General features: G+C 36.6%; 2 protein-coding genes across 2 annotated transcripts; one reads left to right on the plus strand and one right to left on the minus strand.

The window, feature by feature from the left end:
* Positions 1 to 8,505: 8,505 nt before the first annotated feature.
* LOC129514887 (olfactory receptor 2G3-like) lies at positions 8,506 to 9,438 on the plus strand. The gene has a single exon (XM_055333580.1). It carries the CDS (start codon positions 8,506 to 8,508, stop codon positions 9,436 to 9,438), a length of 933 nt encoding a protein of 310 aa, XP_055189555.1.
* An 8,659-nt stretch (positions 9,439 to 18,097) lies between these two features.
* Positions 18,098 to 19,033, minus strand: LOC129514879 (olfactory receptor 1019). Its single transcript, XM_055333572.1, has one exon. The coding sequence runs from the start codon at positions 19,031 to 19,033 to the stop codon at positions 18,098 to 18,100; it is 936 nt and encodes a 311-aa protein (XP_055189547.1).
* Between the last annotated feature and the right edge of the window lie 3,180 nt (positions 19,034 to 22,213).

Raw genomic sequence — 22,213 nt, forward strand, 5'->3', positions numbered from 1 at the left:
ATTGACTAACTGAGCAGAGATTTAGAATAAGACTGGAAGTTTAGTGAGAAGGAAGTCTGAGAGAGGTATATGCAATTCTTGGAAAGGACAGCGTGAAGATACTCATGCTCTGTCTATCACAGATGTCCACTGGAGGGCACTGATTGCAGAAACCAATCTGCAAGGAGAATGTTGGTAAGCCTCTTTCCCTATGTTTTCTTCTAGAGTTTTACAGTTTCAGGTCTTACATTTAAGTTGTTAATCCATTTTGAGTTGATTTTTTGTATAAGGTGTGTGATAAAAGTCTAATTTCACTCCTCTGCCTGTGTATATTTAGTTTTCTCAACATCCTTTGAAGAGATTGTCTTTCCTTGTTGTGTGTTTTTTTGTACCTTTGTTGATAATCCGTTGACCATATATGTGTGGGTTTATTTCTGGACTCTGTATTCTATTCTATTGGTGTATATGTCTGTTTTTATTCCAGTACCATACTCTTCAATTATTGTGTTCTGTAATATGTTGTAAAATCAGAAAGTACGATGCCACCAACATTGTTCTTCTTGCTCAAGTTTTTCATGTTTGTTTATTTTTTGGCTATTTATGGTCTTTCATGGCTCCATATGCATTAAAAAACATTTTTAAAAAACAATTCTGGGGAAAATGCCATTAGTGTTTTGATAGATGTTGCACTGAATCTATAGATTGCTTTTTTAAAAAAAGATTTTATTTATTCATTCATGAGAGACACAGAGATAGAGGCAGAGACATAGTCAGAGGTAGAAGCAGGCTCCCTCTGGGGAGCCTGCTGGGGACTCAATCCCAGGACCCTGGGATCACGCCCTGAGCCAAAGACAGACAGATGCTTAATTACTGAGTCATCCAGGCACCCCTAAAGATTGCTTTCAGTAATATGGACCATTTTAACAATCTAATTCTTTCTGATCCATAAACAGTGGCTATATTTTCATTTATTTGTGTCTTCTTCAATTTCTTTCATCAATGTCTTTTAGATTTTGGAGTAGAGAGCTTTCACCTCCTTGTTAAATTTATTCCTAAGTATCTTACTCTTTTTGATTCTATGGTAAATGGGATTGCTTTCTTAATTTCCCTTTCAGATAGTTCATTGTTAGTGTATAGAAATGTAACTGATTTTTGTATATTGATTTTTTAACTTGGAGATTTACTGAAAAATTTTATTAGTTCTAACAAGTTTTTGATGGAGTCTTTGGGTCATATAGAGACCCGAGAGAGACAGTCATCATATCATCAATAGGATCCCATACGGTTTCAAAAAACCTCCAGAATTTTTATTAGGTCTTTGTGCTGACCATGGCCCTAGACAATGTACATATTAATGTGAGAAAACTTTAGGTGTTTTTCTTGTCACTTATGAACTACACAAACCTAGGAAAGTGGTTTCTTTTTCTGAATTTCATTCTAGCAGAGTCCTCTCTGTTTCCTGGAGTTGTGAGGCTCAAATGAGAAAATATATGGTAACAGATATGTTCCATGTGTTGTTTTTCCTTCATGTGCTGGGTAGCTTCCATTACTATTCCGGAGTCAATGCACTCTGAGGGGATGACACCTGGCAAGGGTCTAATCTGGGAGTCTCCAGTTTAATCAAAGCAAAGTAGAACTGGACATTCCAAAAAGTCTTGGAGTAGTACTTTTTAGATTATTTTTACCTAACAGTTCTTAAAAGTTGAATATAGTAGGGAAAAATTAGAAGTAAAAATATGGAACTCCCTAAAAGGTTGAATATTTTGGGCTTAGTTTTGTGTAAATCCGCAAGCACATCTTTTTTTCCAGTAAAAATAGCGGAAAATCAGGCTTTAAGAGTTCACCTGGATAACTTTTAAAAATACCTATACCAGAGTCCTGTTGGCAAGGATTATGATTTAATTGATTCAGGATAGGTCTGGGCATTGATATTAAAACCAAACAAACTACAACAACCGTTTAAGATTTGAGAATTATCAGATGAAGAGATATCGTTATGTGGAAGCATGATTCGACTCAGCTGACTCTTTATACACCGGGAGGACTGAATTAATGTTAACTTTTTACTTCCTTCCTTTTATGTCTTCTTTCCTTGTTTTCTTCCTCTTTTTCTTCATTTCCTCCCTGTAGTTCCATAAAAAGGGAGTGATATAGTGATCTAGATATTTTAATGTTTGTTGTTTGTTTGTTTGTTTGTTTGAGAGAGGGAGAGCACAGTGTGAGAGGAGGAGAGGGAGAGGGACAGAAAGAATCTTAAGCACACTCCATGCTCAGTGCAGAGCCCCACATGGGGCCTGATCTCCTGACCCTGAGATCATGACCCTGAGCTAAAATCAAGAGTCAAGTTATTGAGCCAGCCACCCAGGCACCTGATACTTTTTTGTCCATTTTAAAGATGAATAAGGTGAGGTGCAGGAAAATGAAGTGGTATGTTTGAGGTCACATCTAGGAAGTTCCCATGCTGGCTCTATTGTGCCCTTATAAATAGTTTGTGTATTGTTACTTTGCAATAGGAGATGGTTCCAGAGTTTGCTATGATCTGGGAGAAAGGAATGTAGGGTTCAAATTTGCTATGTGCATAGTTGAGAGCATACTAGCATCATTATCATCTCTAAGTTCCAGTAGATTCCAGGGAAATGACTCTGTGTTTGGTCTCTGAACTCTGCTTCTTAGGTTTTTCTCTTCTTGTGATGAATACACTCATATTCATGATTACCAGTATTAGGCAATTCTGAAGGATGAGGACACCCAGGTCACTTGGAAGGGTCACTTTAACCATGGTACAAGGTCATATGCAGGGGAGGGAGAAGAGGGAGTGCAACCAACAAATGCCTCAACCAGGAATCCCTCAGAACAAATAATTAAGTTTTAATTATTGATCTGGGACATTATCCCTCAAGAATATACAAAGTTCAGCCAAAGCTCCTAAAGTGAGAAAACTCAGATGACTTAGGGATTGCACTGTGTATGTATTCATTACCTTTATTTTTTGTCTATAAAAGGGCTGAGTTGGATCATAGTACTATCTCATTTGTGGTTATAATAAAAAGAGATTTATTTTTATCTCCATGGAATTAGATTTTTTGCTCATGGATATTACATCTGCTGCCTTTTATGGGTTTTTGTGTACATGAGTATGTGGTGAGGACAGGTATTATTTCCATACATTGCTTGCACCTTAAGGTTCGTTTTATCTGCTTTGCTTATGATTGCAATTGTCTACTGAGATGTAAAAAAATAGTAAAATAAAACTACCAGTTATTTAAATAAAATAATTTAGAATTATTTTAAAGTGCAAATTATGGTTCTGTTAAATACTCTGAGAAAGCTGTATAGCTTCTCTGATCTTTAAAATATATTTTGGAGTTGTAAAAATGTTATTTATTATTAGCAAAGGATCTAAAAAAGTCATATAATAGAGAATTTTAATATATAGCAGTTAGTGTTCTTTTTTTTTGTGGATTTTTTTCTTTCTGATAGAGAAAACTTATTTTGCCGGTGGGGTGGAGGGGTTTTCTGATTGCCTGTGCTGAATATTGCAATTTGTTAACCTGTGTTATGATATTTGCCATCATGGCATTCTTACCCATGTGTGGAGTTTGCCTCCTTTCAGAGCATGGCCTCCCAGGAGCCCCTGCTTTCATATTTTCCTCCTTCTCTTCCATGCTGCATCAAAAGTAAATCCCCCTTTTTGTTTAAAAGGCTTTGTGAAACTAATTCACAGTAAGTGGTAAATTATCAACTATAGTGCAATTTGTAAGCACTGCAAGTTCTGCTTTTATAAAAAAAAAAAACGATCACTCCTTGTCTAGGATAATTTTCAAAAGTCAGTAATGGATTCACAGGAAAAATATTTAGAGTCTTCCTGGTAGTTTTTCCTGTTTTTCCTTAACGAGTTAGGAAACAGGATTATGATGCTATCTTTAGTATTCTTAATTTTTAAAATTCTTAGTCCTTAAATTAATTTTTAACAATAAATATTTTTGATTGATGAACTGATAATGAATGAAAAGACATCACAAATTATGGCATTACGACACACACATAGGGATTGTATGAGTTTGTGTAGGCTCTAAATGTTTCTACAGTGATGTTGTAAGTAACTTCCAATATAATTATGTCTTTCTGCTCTCAGAGTACAAGTATATTTAGAGCAAACTGAATAAACCTGAAGTTTATATAACATTGTGAGCTATAATTTCCTAAGTTCTCACTATGTGTCAAATACTATGCTAAAACTGCTAGATGGACTTTCTGATGTAATCAATTAAATAATCTTTAATCTTAGTTCCCACTTAATCTAGGTGATAAAGAGTCTTGGAAAAGTTTAGAAACTTACCCAACTGACCTAGCAGAGAGCTGGTGGAGATATAATTCATATTCAGGTTGATTTTTATGCCTACATTAGGGTGCCTTACAAACTTATCCTGGAAAAAGGAGGTATTACCAAAGACCAGAAATATCGTTGCTATATATCAAATCTATTTACCAAACTTAATAAACAATTTAACTCAAGTTGGAGAAAACCATGTATTCAGTTGTTTACAAATTATTTAGATTACAAAGATTAAAGGTTTAGCTTTTTAAAATCCTGAATTTATGAAGGAACATTAGAATTCTTTAGTTTTGTGTAAATTATTAGATTGTTATATTATAATTAGATTGTTTCCTAATCTAATATAATATAATTATATTAGATTGTTTTCCTAATCTAATATAATATAATTATATTAGATTGTTTCCTGTGACTTGCAGGACAGAAAAAGGAGTCATTTTTCTGTGAATACATAAGATGCCTGATATGCTGTGTCTATATGATGCCAAAGTAACCTGAGCTTGTGTAAAATTTGTTAGCACACGTAGTACCTTCTTGGCATGAAGTGACATTAATCATTTCCCCTCTTCCCTGCTCCCCCCACCCCCCGCTGAAACTGAATTAGATGGCTTTTTGAGCCATAGACAGTGCTGTTTAGAAAAAGAAGCAATTAGAGAGTAAATGATTTTGCAGGACCATATTCTTTGACTGAAATTATGGCTAGCATGAGGTTGAAATTATTATTAATCTGAGTTTGACTTAAGAAAAATAAGACAGAATCAGCTTATCTGAGTTTTTATCAATGCTTAACAGTGCTTATTATGTTCTAAGGAATGGGACACCAAAAATAAACATGACAGGATCCTTAGAAAGCCAAAGTCAATTGAAGAGATAGACTCATAACTTTTCATTCATACGCACACACACACACACACACACACAAGTACAGTAATCGAGTATCTTCAAAGGATGGAAATGATTCAGCAGAAGGGATTCTGATTAATTCTGTCTGGATGAATTAGATTAGGGAGAGTTTCCAAGAGGATGCTTGCATGCTTACATTAAACAATTCGAACATTTAAATAATCAAATATGAGTTTTCCAGGCAGACAGGTTGGAAGAGGCATATAGCAATGGTAGCTTGCCTTGTGAGGTAACATGGAGAGTGTGCAGCTAACTAGGTGTTGGTTGCTTGATTGAAATGGCTGAATAGAATTTACAGGTAATTATAAACCATTGAGGGCTTTTTCAACTTGCATTTAATTTGGTGAATTTGCTTCCTATTGTGGGAGATACATTTATCTACAAAAGTGTCTTTATTCCTCTTGTCCTTATAATGGATTTACAACTCTGTGTTCTGATAGGAACAGAAACAAATTGTAACCTGGAAACTGACAACAGAATGGGTTCTAACTCACTTTCAGCAGCAGCAGCCATCAAGCTACTAAAAATGTTCTTTGAGGCAACCTTTTTATTTACGGGAACTAAGGGAATATCCTCCTTTATTGAGGCTTCGAAATACAGAGAGTGTTTAAATGTTGAATCAATATATTTACGTTCCTTTATGTGAACACAATTCTACTCGTACATTCATGCCTAGAGGACCAAGACTATTGCATTTGTGGTTTTATTACTTTAGAAACAGCTATATATACACACATGTTGCAGGTGCTTGCATATAGATTCAGTAATTCAGTGATTTAGGACAAGTTGTTTACTGTCTCAAAGACTTAGTCTCCCTGGCCTATAGGGGAGTGGGTGAGGAATGCCAATAATTTATGATCTGTTCACTTCATATCACATGGATCATAATGATAATAGTTAACATATATTGAGCCTTTACTATATATGTCTGACTCTATTTTAGGTACTTTTCATGCATTATCTCATTTATCCTGTGTATCACTTCTGATGAAGCCACTCTGCCTGCCCTGTACAGATGAGGATGGTTGGGCACAGGTTGGTGTTGTGAATTGTGCAAAGTATGCCCTGCTGGCACGTAATGGAACCAGACATGTCCTCTCGCTCTCCAGTGGCGGATTCTGTGTATTTCACTACCAATGGTGTGATCTCCTGATTATATGCCACCTTGTCAACTGAAAAACTCATTGTGGATATCATTTATTGTCATTATAATCATTGCTAAAATCACCAAAACGTTTCTTATTTGCAGCAGAACTTGGTTAGTGCTGTGTGAAGGGCTTGACGGGAGCTCTATATCCTTTTGTTCACTCCCTTTCCTGATGCTCCTAGAGAAAATAGGGCTGTGACCTAACCTCTCCCCTCTCTTTTCAGGCCCATCACTCCTTTACCCCTGGACTGCAGATTGTCGATAATTTAATTGTATCATTTCACTGCATTATTATATTTGAAAAACCCTGATTAAATCAAAGTATAAGATAACACCTTATTTTTAAAAAATATTTTATTTATTTATTTAAGAGTTGGGGTGGGAAGGGGCAGGGGGAGAAGGAGAAGCAGACTCCCCACTGAGTAGGGAGTCCCACAAGAGGCTCCATCCCACAGCCCTGGGATCATGACCTGAGCCAAAGGCAGATACTTAACTAACTAAGCCACCCAGGTACCCCATAAGAAAGCCCTCTAAAAGATACTATATGCAAATTGATGTTATTTGAGAAAGGATGTGTTGCATAAAGTAGTCTTTTTCATGACCTGCAACTATTTGGTTCTTAAATGTCTTCCTGATAACATCCTCCATGCTGTCAAGGGATGGAACTGTTACCTTCATCACAATTTTCCACCGGATTATAAACTCTGAGAGTATTGAAAATGCCTGAGATTATAAGCTCTGAGAGTATTGTGTTTACTAGTGTATACCCAGCATCTGGTATATACTAGATTATCATAAAGAGATTTTTTAAAAAAAGAATAAAAAAGAAAGACAAAAAAAAAAAGGATGAACAAATGGGCAAATGAATGATTGGCAGCTTCCTCTGGCTGCTGTAATGGTGCCTACCTCTAGGACTCTTCCTTACCCCACATCAGTCTTCAGTCACTGCTTTTAATCTGCTCATGGCTGCAAGTCAGTTAACTGAACATGCTAACTCAGTGCATAAATAAATTTATTATAGTAAGTAGGCACAGGGTGGGGGCTAAGGAGTTCTCAATGAATAGACCTGGTAACTTTAACTTGTCTGGATTCTTTTTATTAATATTTCTCTCAAATAGTTTTTATTAGAGAAGCAAATTCTAGATAAATGTAGCCTCACTGTACATTAATAGAACTATTAATAATAGATGTTTTATGTGCATTATTTCCTCCATGTAGACATTGTCCTAAATTCTTTATATACATTATTTATTTAATCTGCAAAAAAATTATTCCTATTAATCGAACAATTATTCCCATTTTATGTATGATGAAACTCTCCAAGACCCCACAGTATGGAAATGGTGAAGCTGGTGGAACTGGCCATTAGTGTGACCTGCGACTGGTTTTGTTGGTGGTGTATGCAGTCTTTGTTCTTTAGGGTATCAGGATGTCCAAGCATGGGAAGATTGCATCAGAGTGATAGAAAACAAGCACAGGCTGCTGTTCCTGCCTTTATTCTTAGGTTAGCACGTGAAGTAATGCCTTTCATTATTTTTTAATTAATTTCTACATCATGCTGCTCAGTTGTTAGGTGTGGAGCAAAGATATAATCTGATCTTTTTAAAGAGATGAGCCATGAGTAGAGCTTTGAAGAATGAAGAATAAATAGGTTTTGGAAAGATTATGAATAGCCAAAAGAGCATACTCTTGGAGAAAAGATAAGAATATCTGCTTAACTCAATTTGAATGTGAAATTACTTTTTTTAAAAAAGTTTTTATTTATTTATTCATCCGAGGTACCAAGAGAGAGGCAGAGACATAGGCACAGGGAGAAGCAGGCTCCTCTCAGGGAGCCCCATGAGGGATTCGATCCTAGAACCCCAGGATCACGCCCTGAGCTGAAAGCAGACACTCAACTGCTGAGCCACCCAGGCATCCCTGAATGTGAAATTCTTAATCTCATCAAGAGATCTCCAAAAGTAGAAGAAAGGCTTTCCATTTGTAGTACACCTCAGATACTCAAGATGTAATTTCAGATCAAGATTTCTCTTTGCTTTCTTACTTATGTCTTGACTTTCTGACACTGTGCTTATAGGTATAGGACATTTGATGTTTGTCTTCAGGTGGATGGTTCTGTGAGAAGGAGGTGGCCTGAAAAATGGATATGATAAAAACAAACTTCACTGTGACTGAGTTTGTGTTTTTGGGGCTGTCATCTCAGCCAAAGATGCAGCTCATTCTTTTTATTATGTTCTTGTTCTTCTATTTATTAACAGTTGTGGGGAATATTATAATTATCACTATTATCCAGATAGAACCTCGTCTCCAAACCCCCATGTACTTCTTCCTTACTAATTTATCCTTTCTGGACATCTGCTATACATCCACCAATGTCCCACAAATGCTGTCCAACATGATGGGAAAAAAGACCATCCCCTTCTCTAGCTGTGCTACTCAGATGTACTTCTCCCTCTCCTTTGGAATGATTGAATGTGTTCTCCTTGGGGTCATGGCTTATGACAGATATGTAGCCATTTGTCATCCTCTCCATTATACTGTCATTATGAACCAAAGCATCTGTGTCCAATTGGCAGCCATTTCTTGGTCCAGTAGCTTCCTGAGTTCCATGGTTATCAATGTCCTCACCTTGAGTTTGCCCTACTGTGGGCCCAATGTCCTGAATCACTTTTTTTGTGAAGTTCCTTCTGTCTTGAGGTTAGCTTGCACTGACACCTCATTTACAGAACTGGTTGTCTTTATCTTCAGTATCATCATTGTCTTCATCCCTTTTCTCCTCATTGTTGTTTCCTATGCCCGAATCCTTCTATCAGTTCTCAGGATACGGTCAGCCTCCGGGAGGCACAAAGCACTGTCCACTTGTGCCTCCCATCTGACAGTGGTGGCCTTATTCTATGGAACTGCCATCTTCATGTACATGAGACCCCAGTCGAAGTCCTCCAGGGCTGGGGGAAAGATCATTGCAGTGTTCTACACTGTGGTCACACCCATGCTCAACCCCTTGATCTACAGCCTAAGGAACCAGGATGTGAAAGGAGCTTTAAGGAGAGCTATTGCAAAATGGAGGACATGAGGGGTCTTAATGGGACCCTAAAGCTGTTAGTCTAAGATAATTGACTTCTGAATATTAAGTGAGACAATAAATAAGACCTTGGACAGTCAATGTTTCTCTTGCTATTCATAAGGACACATAAATCTAGCTGCAAACTCAGCAGGAAACATATCTGCCCCAAAGACAAATGATGGCTTTAGTGTGTCAAAACAACTCCCTTCATTGCGAGACTATTTTCTTACTCCCTGAGAAATCTTGGTTCTCTAAAATCATAGACTATCTGAAATTAATGCTTGAAATTATGACTAAGGCGAAATATCTTATTATTCTCTGGAGGATGTAAAGCATCTTCATATAGAGAAACATTCTGAATTTTTAACTCAAATAAAGAACTTCAGATAAAGGTTTCTGGCTGTAACATTTCACATCTGTCTTAATTTTGTAGTTTACAAGGAAACAAGCTCTGCATCTATTTTGTGGTTGAGACCAATTTTGACCCCTTTGCAAATAGCCCTGCATCGTAACAAAATATTACTTCATTTAATTTTCATACAGCAATCAGACCATACAGTTATCTCAGGAGTAAGGAGTAAAGATTTATTCTTAGTAAAATATAAGTATTATGAAGGAGGGTGATATGACACAACTTACTTTTTGAAAGGTTTTCTGATTGCTGTGTAGAGAGAATATATATATATTCTTAATATATATGTGTGTGTATATTTATATATATATATATATGATCTCAAAAATTTGTGGAAATGAATATTTCCTGTGTTTTGAAGCTTTTCACCAATGGTATCTTTAAAAAGAATTACTTTTTTGAATTAAGAGAATAGAAAAAATAATTTAGCATTATTATACTTAATAAGCTTAAATATGGCCTTGATTAATATGTTATTAAGTTAGATACCTTATTTCTAAAATTTTCTCACTTGCTGTTTTACAATTTAAAATAAAAAGAGTGTAACTCACTTTCACAGATATTCAACAACTAAAATGCAACTATTTCTTCCACCTAAATATGAAGGACATACGCAATCAGTAAGTGAAGCATCTCTGATGAAATAGGTAAAGAGGACTTCACTGGTTTAAAATTGATTTAAAAAGTAAAAAGCAAAATCACTAACCAGATAGTCAAATTCACTACATAGTGGGGTGCTTTTCTTGCATATTTTCCTTGATAAAGGAATGACTTTATACATCATATATTTGCTTAATATGTGAATGAGGATTAGAAACACATACTTCTTTTTTTTAAGATTTTATTTATTTATTCACAAGAGACAGAGAGAGAGAGAGAGAGAGAGAGAGAGAGGGCAGACACAGGCAGAGGGAGAAGCAGGTTCCATGCAGGGAGTCTGATGTAGGACTCGATCCCGGGACTCCAGGATCACACCCTGGACTGAAGGCAGGCTCTAAACTGCTGAGCCACCCAGGGATCCCTGAAACACATACTTCTAATCAACTTTCTTCTGGACAATTTAAAGTGAAAAGTAACATTTAAAATTCTCTCAGATATTATCAAATAAACCATATTTAGTTGGCTATTTGTGATTTAGAAACATTAAATTAGTTTTGAAAAAGGAGGATGAAATGCCTGAAGTTACAACAAATGGAAAGTTTATTTTTTGTTTCACAAAAATTACTAATCCAACTTACCTTTCAGCTCTATAAATGAGTGAACTAGTTAAAAATGCAGAAAAAATTGCAAAAACATTCTTACAGGGAAGACACATAGCCAGAACATGTAAATAAGTGGAAATGAACATTTTTTCTGTGTTTTTTCTAAAAATATTTATTTAGACCAGTTACTTGACTTAATCAGTTCATTATGACTAGTTTGTTTTCATCAGTAACTTGGAGTTGAGTGAATGAAGAGTAGTAATTCAATATCTTATCTTAGCACCCAGCTAGAATTAAAAAAAAATGTTTATTTAAATTAAATTCAGTTAACTTATACTGTATTACTAGTTTCAGAGGTAGAATTCAGTGATTCATCAGTTGCATATAACACCCACTGCTCATCATATCACATGTCCTCCTTAATGCCTATCACCCAGATACCCCATGTTCCTTCCCCCCACCCCCAGTAACCCCCCATTTGCTTCCCACCCAACTAGACCTTTTCAAGCAAGCTTTATTCTTTTCCTAGGCTTACTTCTTTTGACAGAAAAGGAAAATGTAACACTTAAAGACATTTAACTGATAATTCTATGTACTATATGTTACAATCATTGCTAGAACAAAAAACAATTTTAATATTAACACAGATAATGTGAACTCAGCAATTATTGGTCCTTCACAACATCAAATGTCTTATTGAATTATTTCCTTCCTACATTTCTTTGGGATCACAGTAACGAGATAGCAGCATATCTAGGAAATGTACTAACTTTGTTCATATTGAAATAAAACTAAAGCCTAGAGTAAACAAAATATTAGAAAATGAACTGTTGCCATGAGCTACATTCTCTCAGTGCTTGATTAATCAATATTATTGTGCAGTATAAGAGACTATATTTGGAATGAGGAAAATGAAGTTATAATTTCAGGTTTTAATTTAGCTATATTAATATGAAGAAATCATTTCATTTTTTTAAACCTCACTTTTTTCATTTACAAAATAAGATTGTTGTTGGATTAGATCATCTTTAAGTATCAATAAATCTTGTCTCTATCTACATCTAGCTACTTCTGTCCTCTCTGGAATAGATTTATTATAAACTTATTATTGAGTTTATATATCATAAATCTGTCAGAATTTCTTCTGAAATATTTTTATTGTTTCACTTTTTTGATTTGATTGATTTATTTTAAGAATAATGCGATGTTGAAAGGTTTTAATGTTGTCACTTCAGGTATACAGGATATAATGCACATTATTGTCATAGATCATGTTACCAGCTTTCTCAATGAGTTATCTTTCCCCTTGAAATGAAAAACATTAATTCCAGTCAATAAGTATGAGGATTGTAAAATACTGAATGGGAAGAAAGTCATGGTGAAACTGATTATTCCTCTTCAATACTATTCTTTAAGCATGATCTGAAAGTTCACTTATTTCTTTGATATTATTTCCTATTTTGCCTCTTTCCCTTGCTTCTTCAGGTTATAGTGACTCGTCCAGCCCATGTGATTTTGCAAAGATTCAGCTCACTGTGGTCATAGGCAAATGTGAACCTTTCAACAGATGCTTCACAATACAATCCTGCATAAATCCCTAATAATCAATCTAATCAAATCATAACACTGAATATAGCTGCAAACCAGATGTTTATTCAGGTTCCCCAGTTCTGATTATGCCTGTCATTTTCTTTAAGGGTGCACATTTTTCTATTTTATGGAACACCAGGTTAAGAATTAGAAAAATTTGTTTCAATCCCAGCTCTACTACTTATAAACCATGAGCACATTCGCATGCCATTTAAACTTTCATAACTCTGGTTTCATCATCTTAAAATATAGGACCAATAATTTTGTCCTATGAATTTCAAGATCTTATGTGTATTTTTGGTAGGTTTCCTGAGGTCCTGAGTTGGGACTAGGTTCTGGTAGTTCTCTAGTCCAGGAAGGCATGGTTATTCATTTGTTCAATGAGCATTTGTTACTCACTTATGATATGCCAGGACTTAAGGACAAAAAAATGAGACTATCTTTATGTTTCACAGTCTACCAAGGAAGTTTTTATATTAAAGGAGTATGTACCTAGCACAGAGGAAAGCTACCATGTATTAAGCCCCAAAGTGCTTAAATAAACTACTTAGGTTTTTCTTATATTTCAATATCTAAACTAGGACATTTTTAAGAGTGAAAAGTAGCAGTACTGATACCTACTCCAAGATAATAGGCAAAAACAAAACTGCCTTTCACAGGAGGGAGAACTGGCCACATTTAGACTATCTTTCATTATCATTGCAACTTCATAAGTAGGTATTAGTGGTGCCATTTTGCAGATTAGAAGGGGTGAGTCCAGGAATAATTTACAGAAGTGATGATTGATGTGTGACATAAAACTGTGTTTTCTAGGTGGATTAGTGGCCTTTGAGGCATAGGACTGTCATTAGCAAAAGTATACAAACGGAGATATTTCACAATATCCTTGAGTTCAATGTGATTTGAACTTCTTCTGGGAGGTAGGATGTGGAAGGAGATGGCTAAGATGAAGCCGAAAATGTAGATCTTCAGATGTCATGTGTGGATGCCATTCACAGTGTTGATTTTATCATGGACCCTTACTCCAGCAACCTATTCTTCTCATTAACACTCAAACAGAGTTAAACACACAGATCCCAGTACAGCTGCTTCCAGAGCCCTCATGTGGCTGCACATTTTCACAGTGCATATAGCTGTTAGAAGCAGTCTAGCCAACAAAAGGTTCATTTCATGCCTTTTTAAAAATATTTTTTACATTTAAATTCAATTTGCCAACATATATTATAACACCCAGTGCTAATTTCATCAAGTGCCCTGTTCAGTGCCCATCACCCAGTCACCCCATCCCCGCCACCCACCTCCCCTTCCGCAACCCTTTGTTTGTTTACAAGAGTTAGGAGTCTCCCATGGTTTGTCTCCCTCTCTAATTTTTCCCATTCAGTTCCCCTCCTTTCTCTTATAATCCCTTTCACTATTTCTTTTGTTCCACGTAGGAGTGAAACCATATGATGATTGTCCTTCTCTGATTGACTTATTTCACTCAGCATAATACCCTCCAGTTCACACCTTTCTTTTCATAAGCATGCTGTTCCTTCAGTGTCCATCCTGACCTCTTTATTGGTATGGGGCAATTCAGGTACATCTTTTATAGTGTCTGCTTTAGACACATTTGCACATACATGTGCATAACTATAATATCCACACACACATCCATAAGGAAATTATAAATTAAAGGCTGCTGTTCAGAAGAGTGGTATTTTTTTTTTTTTTTTGTTCCCAGTCTAATAGCTCAGATACAGGGCATTTCAAGGAGTAATGTTGGAGCTGGTCCTTGAAGGAAGAGAAGAATTTGGATGTTCTGAGATATGCAGCTGGGACTATTAAGGAAGCACAGAGGAGAGAGGAGAGGGGATTTAGAAGGATACATAGGTAGAAAAATTGGAGGACCATTAAAGAAATGGTTTTGCTGGAGAATCTGTTGCTCAAAGATAGCAGGAAGGAATATCAGAGAGGTGGTTTAAGGGCGAGGGCCTGGAATGCTAAGCAAAGGACTTTGGTCATGTCATAACTCCTGAGTTAAGGGAGAAGGATAATTATGGGGCAAATGAGAAATCTCAGATCCTTGTGATCCAGGTGTTCTCTCTAAGGCAGAGATTGAAGGCAGAGACTTCAGCTTGGATTCCTCCCCTGGGAGAAGACCAGCTATAAAACCAACTATGAGTTTCATCCAAGCTCCATTAAGAAGAGCATGCCATCTTATGTCACAAAACCTGTCTGAAGTCGCCAGAATCAACTTGAATTTACCAATATAAAGGCCATGTTGTTATACTGGCTTCCCCAAAGGTTGGTCTGCTGATGGATAAGGGACAGAATTTCAAGGAACAAAGAAGAACCTTCTCTTGAATCACAAACGATAAACTTCCTACTCTTCAAGCAATAAATTGCCATTTCCTAAATTAGTGTGTGGTCTTGGCCTACATTTCAACTTTACCACCAATCCTAACAGACACCCAGGCAAAATAACCTGTGGAAATGTCCCCTGGTTTCCAAGCTCTTTGCTTTTCTTTACTATGTTTTTTTTTTTTTCTTCTTCTTCTGCCATTCCCCACTTTATTTGCTTCTCTCTTTAATTTCTGGGCCCTGCTTCCCAAAATAACTCATATGCTCCCTTCTCCATGAAAATTCCTTAATCTCCCAGGAAGAAATGTTGTTTTTCAAGTGTGAATCCCTATAACATATTGTCTGCAATTCTCTTTTGGTAGTTTTCCCCCTGTAGCACAAGACATTTGCATTTATTTTATTTCTTTATGTATGCCAATTCCATGAAGCCAGGATATATATGTAATTTACATATTGTCCACCAGGTGTTAAGCACAGATTGTTTTAAAAAAAACATCTCAACTGAAGTCACATAGCTTGAAAGCAGCAGCAGAAGAATTTAATCTCAGCTTTATCTCACTTTGACATCTCCCCTCTTAACCACTTTTGCATCCATCTTTGCTTTTCAAAGTTCCCAGTAGAATGAGTGCCAAGTCTTTGTTGGTTAGAGAAAATACCTACTCATGTGACTTTTATAGTCTATTCTAGAGAACATGATTGATATATTTACCTTTGCTATGGTTTTATCACTGGGCAAAGTAGTTAATGTATGGAAGATAATTCAGGCCTTTCCAAACATAAGGCATTTATTTATTTATTACTTATTTGAGTGAACTAATAGAATTGAGAAGGTGTAAATACTCATTCTCACTTTACTGATGAAGAGATTGAGCTGCAGAGACCCGAGGGGATTTATCTGACATGATTATTGCTGGGAGTAGGATGAACACTAAGTTGACCCAACTTCTATCCATTTTCTTCTCACTATTATAGGTTGATATGTGTACTTTCACTATCAATTACATGAGAAAAAAACAGTTTCCTCATTATACTGCATCACATCAATAGCAGAATTATAGCTATCTAAGATATAAATGAAGGAAAAATAGAAGCAACTAAATTTTTTTAATTATCTTTTATGTGATGGATTCTTTACAGAGATTACAGCATATCCTTTGAAAAATGCTAGAAGGTAAGCATTATTATTCTCATTTAATAGATGAAGAAACAGTCTGATAGAGATTAGGTAACTTGCCATTAGTCACAGCAAGAAAATAATAGAATTTACATGAGGGATTCTTTGAATATTTGCCATTAGAATAGAAAGCATAGTTCTTGGATCAGTTTTTGGTTCTATCATTAACTTTGACTGAATACATCATTTAAAAAAAAAAAAGTAATCCTCCAGCAGGGACATCACTGAGTAGAAATGCAGAAATGGGACTCAAAGTTCTTCCTGATTCTAAGGCAACTAGTCTTTTAATTATAATGTATACTTGGTTTGTAGTTAATGAGATAGAAAATATCTATTATTTTTCACACATCATGTGGATTTTCACATTAGATTATTTTTAAAAAGAAACTGAAGGCTAAATCTCTGGACTCTTTCTGGATTGCTAGCTCTATACCTGTCCATAGTTGCTGTACTTTCTTCATAATGTGACATCGGAAATATGTTTTTAGAAGTTCATGATATAACTGTGTATATTTGCATCAGGTTAATTTTAATTCATGTATAATGATACCCATTAAAAAGCCTAGTAAATCCGGAGTCTTTTATCCCTAAAACTCTGGTGCTTTTCATGATCAATGATACTACATGCTTTAGGATAATTACTGTGTTTCCATGATCTTTAATTATATTGCCCTTGGGGTGGCTGTGGGAGATAGGAACATTATTGTTTGGAAGTGTTAGAAACTGATGGTGTGATAGAATTTTAGCATATCTGGGAAAAACTTAGCTATCCTCTGATCTCAGTCTACACCCTTTACCTGCTGTTGGTACCTGATGCACTTGTTTTTTGATTCAAGATTTGTAGCTTTGAGATGTGCAGAGAGGAGTTAGGTCTCTTCTATTGTCAGTCATTGATACCTCAGGGTTAATGAAACTATTCTTGCATAAGAGCCCAGTGATGATGATGGAAATCATGAAGATTCCCAGCACCCTAGGAAAAGGCTAGGGCTAAACTAAACTTATATCAGAAGAGAGAGAGAGAAGACATAAGGGATTTGGGATGGGAATAGGACACTAATCCTGTAGACATTACAATCTTGCTAAAATTAGCCTCAGAAATTGTATGTCTCTTAGGATCTCAGAGTCCCTGGGCTTCCCTGAAAGCTAAAATGATGTCAATATGTGAAGTTAACAATATGTAAATATTAGGCAGAGGAGACCCAAGAGATCCAGGTGAAACCAACCACTAGACTGAAGGGAAAACTGAGGACACCAAAGAGAAGGGTCTTGTCAAAACTCACATACCCAGTTAGCAGCAGAACCTAAGTCTGCAGCTCTTATTCTTGGGGTTTTCATAGCCCATTATTTAGTTATTGACGGTAATAGTATCAGAGAGATAATACAGTAACTGGACGCAAAATAAACTCCTCATTGGCAAATGCACGTCTTATGTTTGTATCCTCCAGAACCTGGCATATATCTGGCACTTAGAAGTTTTTGCTGAGTATATGAATGGGTAGCTCCTAGGCTGAGTTAAGCCATCTCTCATACCAGTTCCATTCCCCACATATTTAACTACATTTTCTCCAAATTGTTTTTAATGTAGAGAAATTTTCAATGTTTGGATCTGTTAATTCCTCATAACCCTGAAAAAATATGCTTTAGAGTAATTGACTATTAAATAAATAGTCCCCTATTCAAGTTGTGTCTCGATTTCTAAGCAATGAGTGAGCCAAAGTCAAGTAAAAAACAGATGCATCTTGCTCAGCATGCCTTTCAAAAATAGTAATTTATATTTCCTTCATTTCAGAGTATTAAGGGTTATAGAAAAACCTACAGAATTAAAGATTGATACAAGTAGATAGTAGCTTCAGTAGCGTTTATTAGAAAGTTATCTGCATTTCCTATCTCCTACCACCACCCCTTTATCTCTATCAATTACCTGTAGTGATAAGAAATCTTCATATTTTGTTATTCTTGAGGTTTTTTTCCAATTAGTTTTTTGAAAGCAGCTTTCACATCCTTGTTCCGTAAACTGTAGATCAAGGGATTCAGCATGGGGATGATAATAGTGTAGAACACAGAGGCCCACTTGTCTTGGTCCAGGGAGTAGCTGGATGTTGGCCTCAGGTACATAAACATGACTGTGCCATAAAAAAGGGTGACGCCAGTGAGGTGAGACCCACAGGTGGAGAAAGCCTTAAGGCGGCCTTCTGCTGAGCGCATTCTGATAATTGCGATGAGTATGAAAGCATAGGAGATGAAGATGATAAGAATGGTGCTGAATTCAATGAAGCCACACAGACTAAACAGCAAGATCTCACTGATGTAGGTATCTGAGCAAGAGAGGGCTAAGAGTGGTGGGATTTCACAGAAGAAGTGGTTGATAATATTGGAACCACAGTAGCTCAAACTGAAGGTGAGGGAAGTATGGGCCACTAAACTCACCAGGCCGGCCAGGTAAGAGCCCAGCATGAGGGCCAAGCAGACTCGCTTGGACATGAGAGTGCTATAGTGGAGGGGTCGGCAGATGGCCACAAAACGGTCATAGGCCATGGCGGCCAGGACATAGCACTCAGCATCTACAAAACCTACAAAGAACGCAAACTGGGTGGCACAGCTAGAGAAGGAGATGACTTTGCGCTCTGTTAAGAAGTCAGCCAGCATCCTGGGGGCAATGGCTGAGGAGTAGCCCAGGTCAACAAAAGAGAGGTTGCAGAGGAAAAAGTACATGGGTGTGTGAAGCTGAGTATCTGCTATGATCAAGATGATCATACCGATGTTCCCCACTACATTGACCAGGTAGACCAGGAGGAAAATCACAAAGAAGATGATCTGCAGTTGACGGTCCTGAGTGATGCCCATAAAGATAAACTCCATCACCACTGAGTGGTTTTCTTTATCCATCTTTTTAACTTTATGTGTGCCTGGATTTGGTTTATTATTTGAAGTGAGTTTTAAAAATCTTCCCAGAAATCAGATTCTATGACCCATAGGGTAACTCAAATGACTTTAATGAAAGTGATGGGTGCATGTCTTCTCTAGGTGCCCAGTCAAAATAGAAGATGTTAGCATCTTGGGGATGGCAAATTCTGCTCCTCCATAGACCTTGGTGCTCTGAGGTAATTTATCACATGCTACCAAATGTTTGACATGATCTGTGCCATTATCTGCCTTATTGATTATTAATGAAGGACAGTTTTGAGCATCCCTTCCTTCTGTCTAATACAAAGCAAACATGGACACACATAATGAATAAGCATTAACTTTCTTTGCGGGTAGGCACAAAAAGAAAACTGAAAAACCCAGGGATCTCAAATTATTACCCATAACACACACACACACACACACACACACACACACACACACACATGGAAAGCAAAATATCTGGAGCAGAAGGTGAGCAATATTAGAAATGGCAGTGAGTAATAATAATTTTTAAAAAGCCAGGAGATAGGGCAGCCCTGGTGGCTCAGCGGTTTAGCGCCTCCTGCAGCCCAGGGTGTGATCCTGGAGATCCGGAATCGAGTCCCACGTCGGGCTTCCTGCATGGAGCCTGCTTCTCCCTCTGCCTGTGTCTCTGCCTCTCTGTCTCTCTCTGAATAAATAAATAAATCTTAAAAAAAAAAGCCAGGAGATACTATTAATCATATGCCAGAACTTGCTTCTACATATTACATAATTGCATCCTCACAATAGTTCGTGAAATAAGTACTACTGTTATCTCTATTTTATACTTGAAAAGAATAAGGCTAGATAGTAAATAATTTCAATAAAGTCAGTAGCCAGCAAGCAGTGGAGCTGGGTCTTTCCGACTCTAGGGTTCACTTCACTTTATTGTCTTCTGTGTATATGTGATTTAATGAAGGTTACATCTCTTTATTTTTGCACTTGAGTTTTCTTTTTCCTGCCTTGCTTGACATGCATGGACCCAGAATTAGTCCTTTGGCTTCCCTAATATTTAGAAGTACTCAGGATTTGGCATGAGGCATAATCGGGATGAAAACACAGCTGTCTTTGGACAATTCTTTTGCTTAGCCAACAGGTTGTTGTGTAGTTCAGTTAGAGTTAAGATTCAGGATCCTTCACTCAGGAGGAATAGAGAAAGCATTATCCGGGGATCCCTGGGTGGCTCGGCGGTTTAGCGCCTGCCTTTGCTCCAGGGTGCGATCCTGGAGGTATGGGATCGAGTCCCATGTTGGGCTCCCGGGGTGGAGCCTGCTTCTCCCTCTGCCTGTGTCTCTGCCTCTCTCTCTCTCTCTCTCTCTCTCTCTCTCTATGTCTATCGTAAATAAATAAATCTTTAAAAAAAAAGAAAGAAAGCATTATCCAACTCTGTGGTCAGACAGCAGCATGCATTATTAGCTTTTTTCTTTGTGATTGGATGCATATCCACTCCACTGAAGAGCTGTAGCAAGGAAGTGGGCAAAACCATACCACACCACACCGCATCAAATAAGCTAAAACATGCAGTAATTTAGAAAGAGGTAGCTTTCTCTATTAAATTTGAGGGAGAAGTCAGACTGTATCTCCTCTAACTGATTTACTGCTTAAGAAAGACAAGAAAGCAGAATAGTATAATGTCTCTTTCGTGGGGATGTGGACATTCATACCAGGCTATCTTAAATCCTGGGGTGGTTGAAAATAGTGCCCTCGTCTTTCAGTTTCTACAAAAAATATAATCAACTGCATCAATGAGGGGTTTAATAATAATGAATAATCAGTACCATGTATTTGCCTGAGAGTGTATAGTTTATAAAATACTTTTTGACTCATTCTTAATAGGTTGTGAAAGTGTGCATCATTTCATACATTCAGTAAATTAGGAAACAGAATGAAAAGATAAATCTTGGAGAAATTGTTTGAAAAACATATTTCTCATAAAGAATTTGTAACTATAATATGAAAGAACTTTAAAATTCATTAATGAGAAAACAAGTAACCCAGAAGGAATGGGCCAGACTTGAAGGGACACTTCACCAAAGAAGATAGATGGATGGCATATAAATGCATGAAAATGCTCAAATCATTTGTATTAGGGATACACAAATTAAAGCCACAATGGGATATTACTACACATCTATTGGAATGATTAAAATTTAAAAAGATGAACCATATTCAGTGTTGACAAGGAAGTGGAGGAAGTGGACATTTCATCACTGCTGCTAGGAATGTAAAATAGTCCAAGTACTTTGGAAAATATCGCAGCAGGTACAAAATTAAACATATACATATCTATTGTATGATCCAGTCATTCTTCCCCCAAAAGACTGAACCTGGGAACAACCCGAAAGCCCATCCATAAGTAATAAGGTAAACAAATATTAGTATCTGCATAAAATAGATGACTACTCAACAATGAAAAGAAACAAACTATTGATCCAGGCAACATGATGGATGAATCACAAAATAACCAGGTTGAGAGAAAACATGTAGATAAAAGAGTATACCTTATGTGATTCCATTTCTAAAAATCTAGAAACTGCAAGCTAGTCCATAGTGACAATCAATCAATGATTGCCTGGGTGGAGGTGTGTGTGGGGAGGTATAGGAGGGAAGGATTACCAAGGGGCATATGGAAAGTTTTTGAGGTGACAGATTCATTGCATCATTGATTGTGATGATAGTTCCATGGATATATATATATATATATATATATATATATATATATATATATAATATATATATATTATATATATAATTTTTTTACTTTAAATATATTTGATTTATTGTATGTCAGCTATAGCTTAATAAAGCTGTTAAAAAACAGCAACAACAAAGTACTTGTCCCTACTTTGGCTCCTCTCATGGTCACTCTACGTGGATGCATATGTCACTTCACAGGTTATATTAATGAGGAAATAAAACCAGACTGAGGGGACCTGTAAAGTCACACAGTGTGTTGAGTGCAGAACTAGCAGTTGAGTCTGGGACTACCGATGTCATATATAGCACTATGTTCATGTTCATTTTTTCTCTCTACTTCACATAAAAATAGGTAAATAAACCATCACAAAAAGAATATGAGAGGTCTACCTCAGTCCTCTCACTTAGCTTGTTCTTTCACTTTAGCAAAAGGAAAAATAT

Source organism: Nyctereutes procyonoides, unplaced genomic scaffold (assembly GCF_905146905.1).
Source record: "Nyctereutes procyonoides isolate TBG_1078 unplaced genomic scaffold, NYPRO_anot_genome, whole genome shotgun sequence".
In the NCBI taxonomy this organism is placed as follows: Eukaryota; Metazoa; Chordata; class Mammalia; order Carnivora; family Canidae; genus Nyctereutes; species Nyctereutes procyonoides.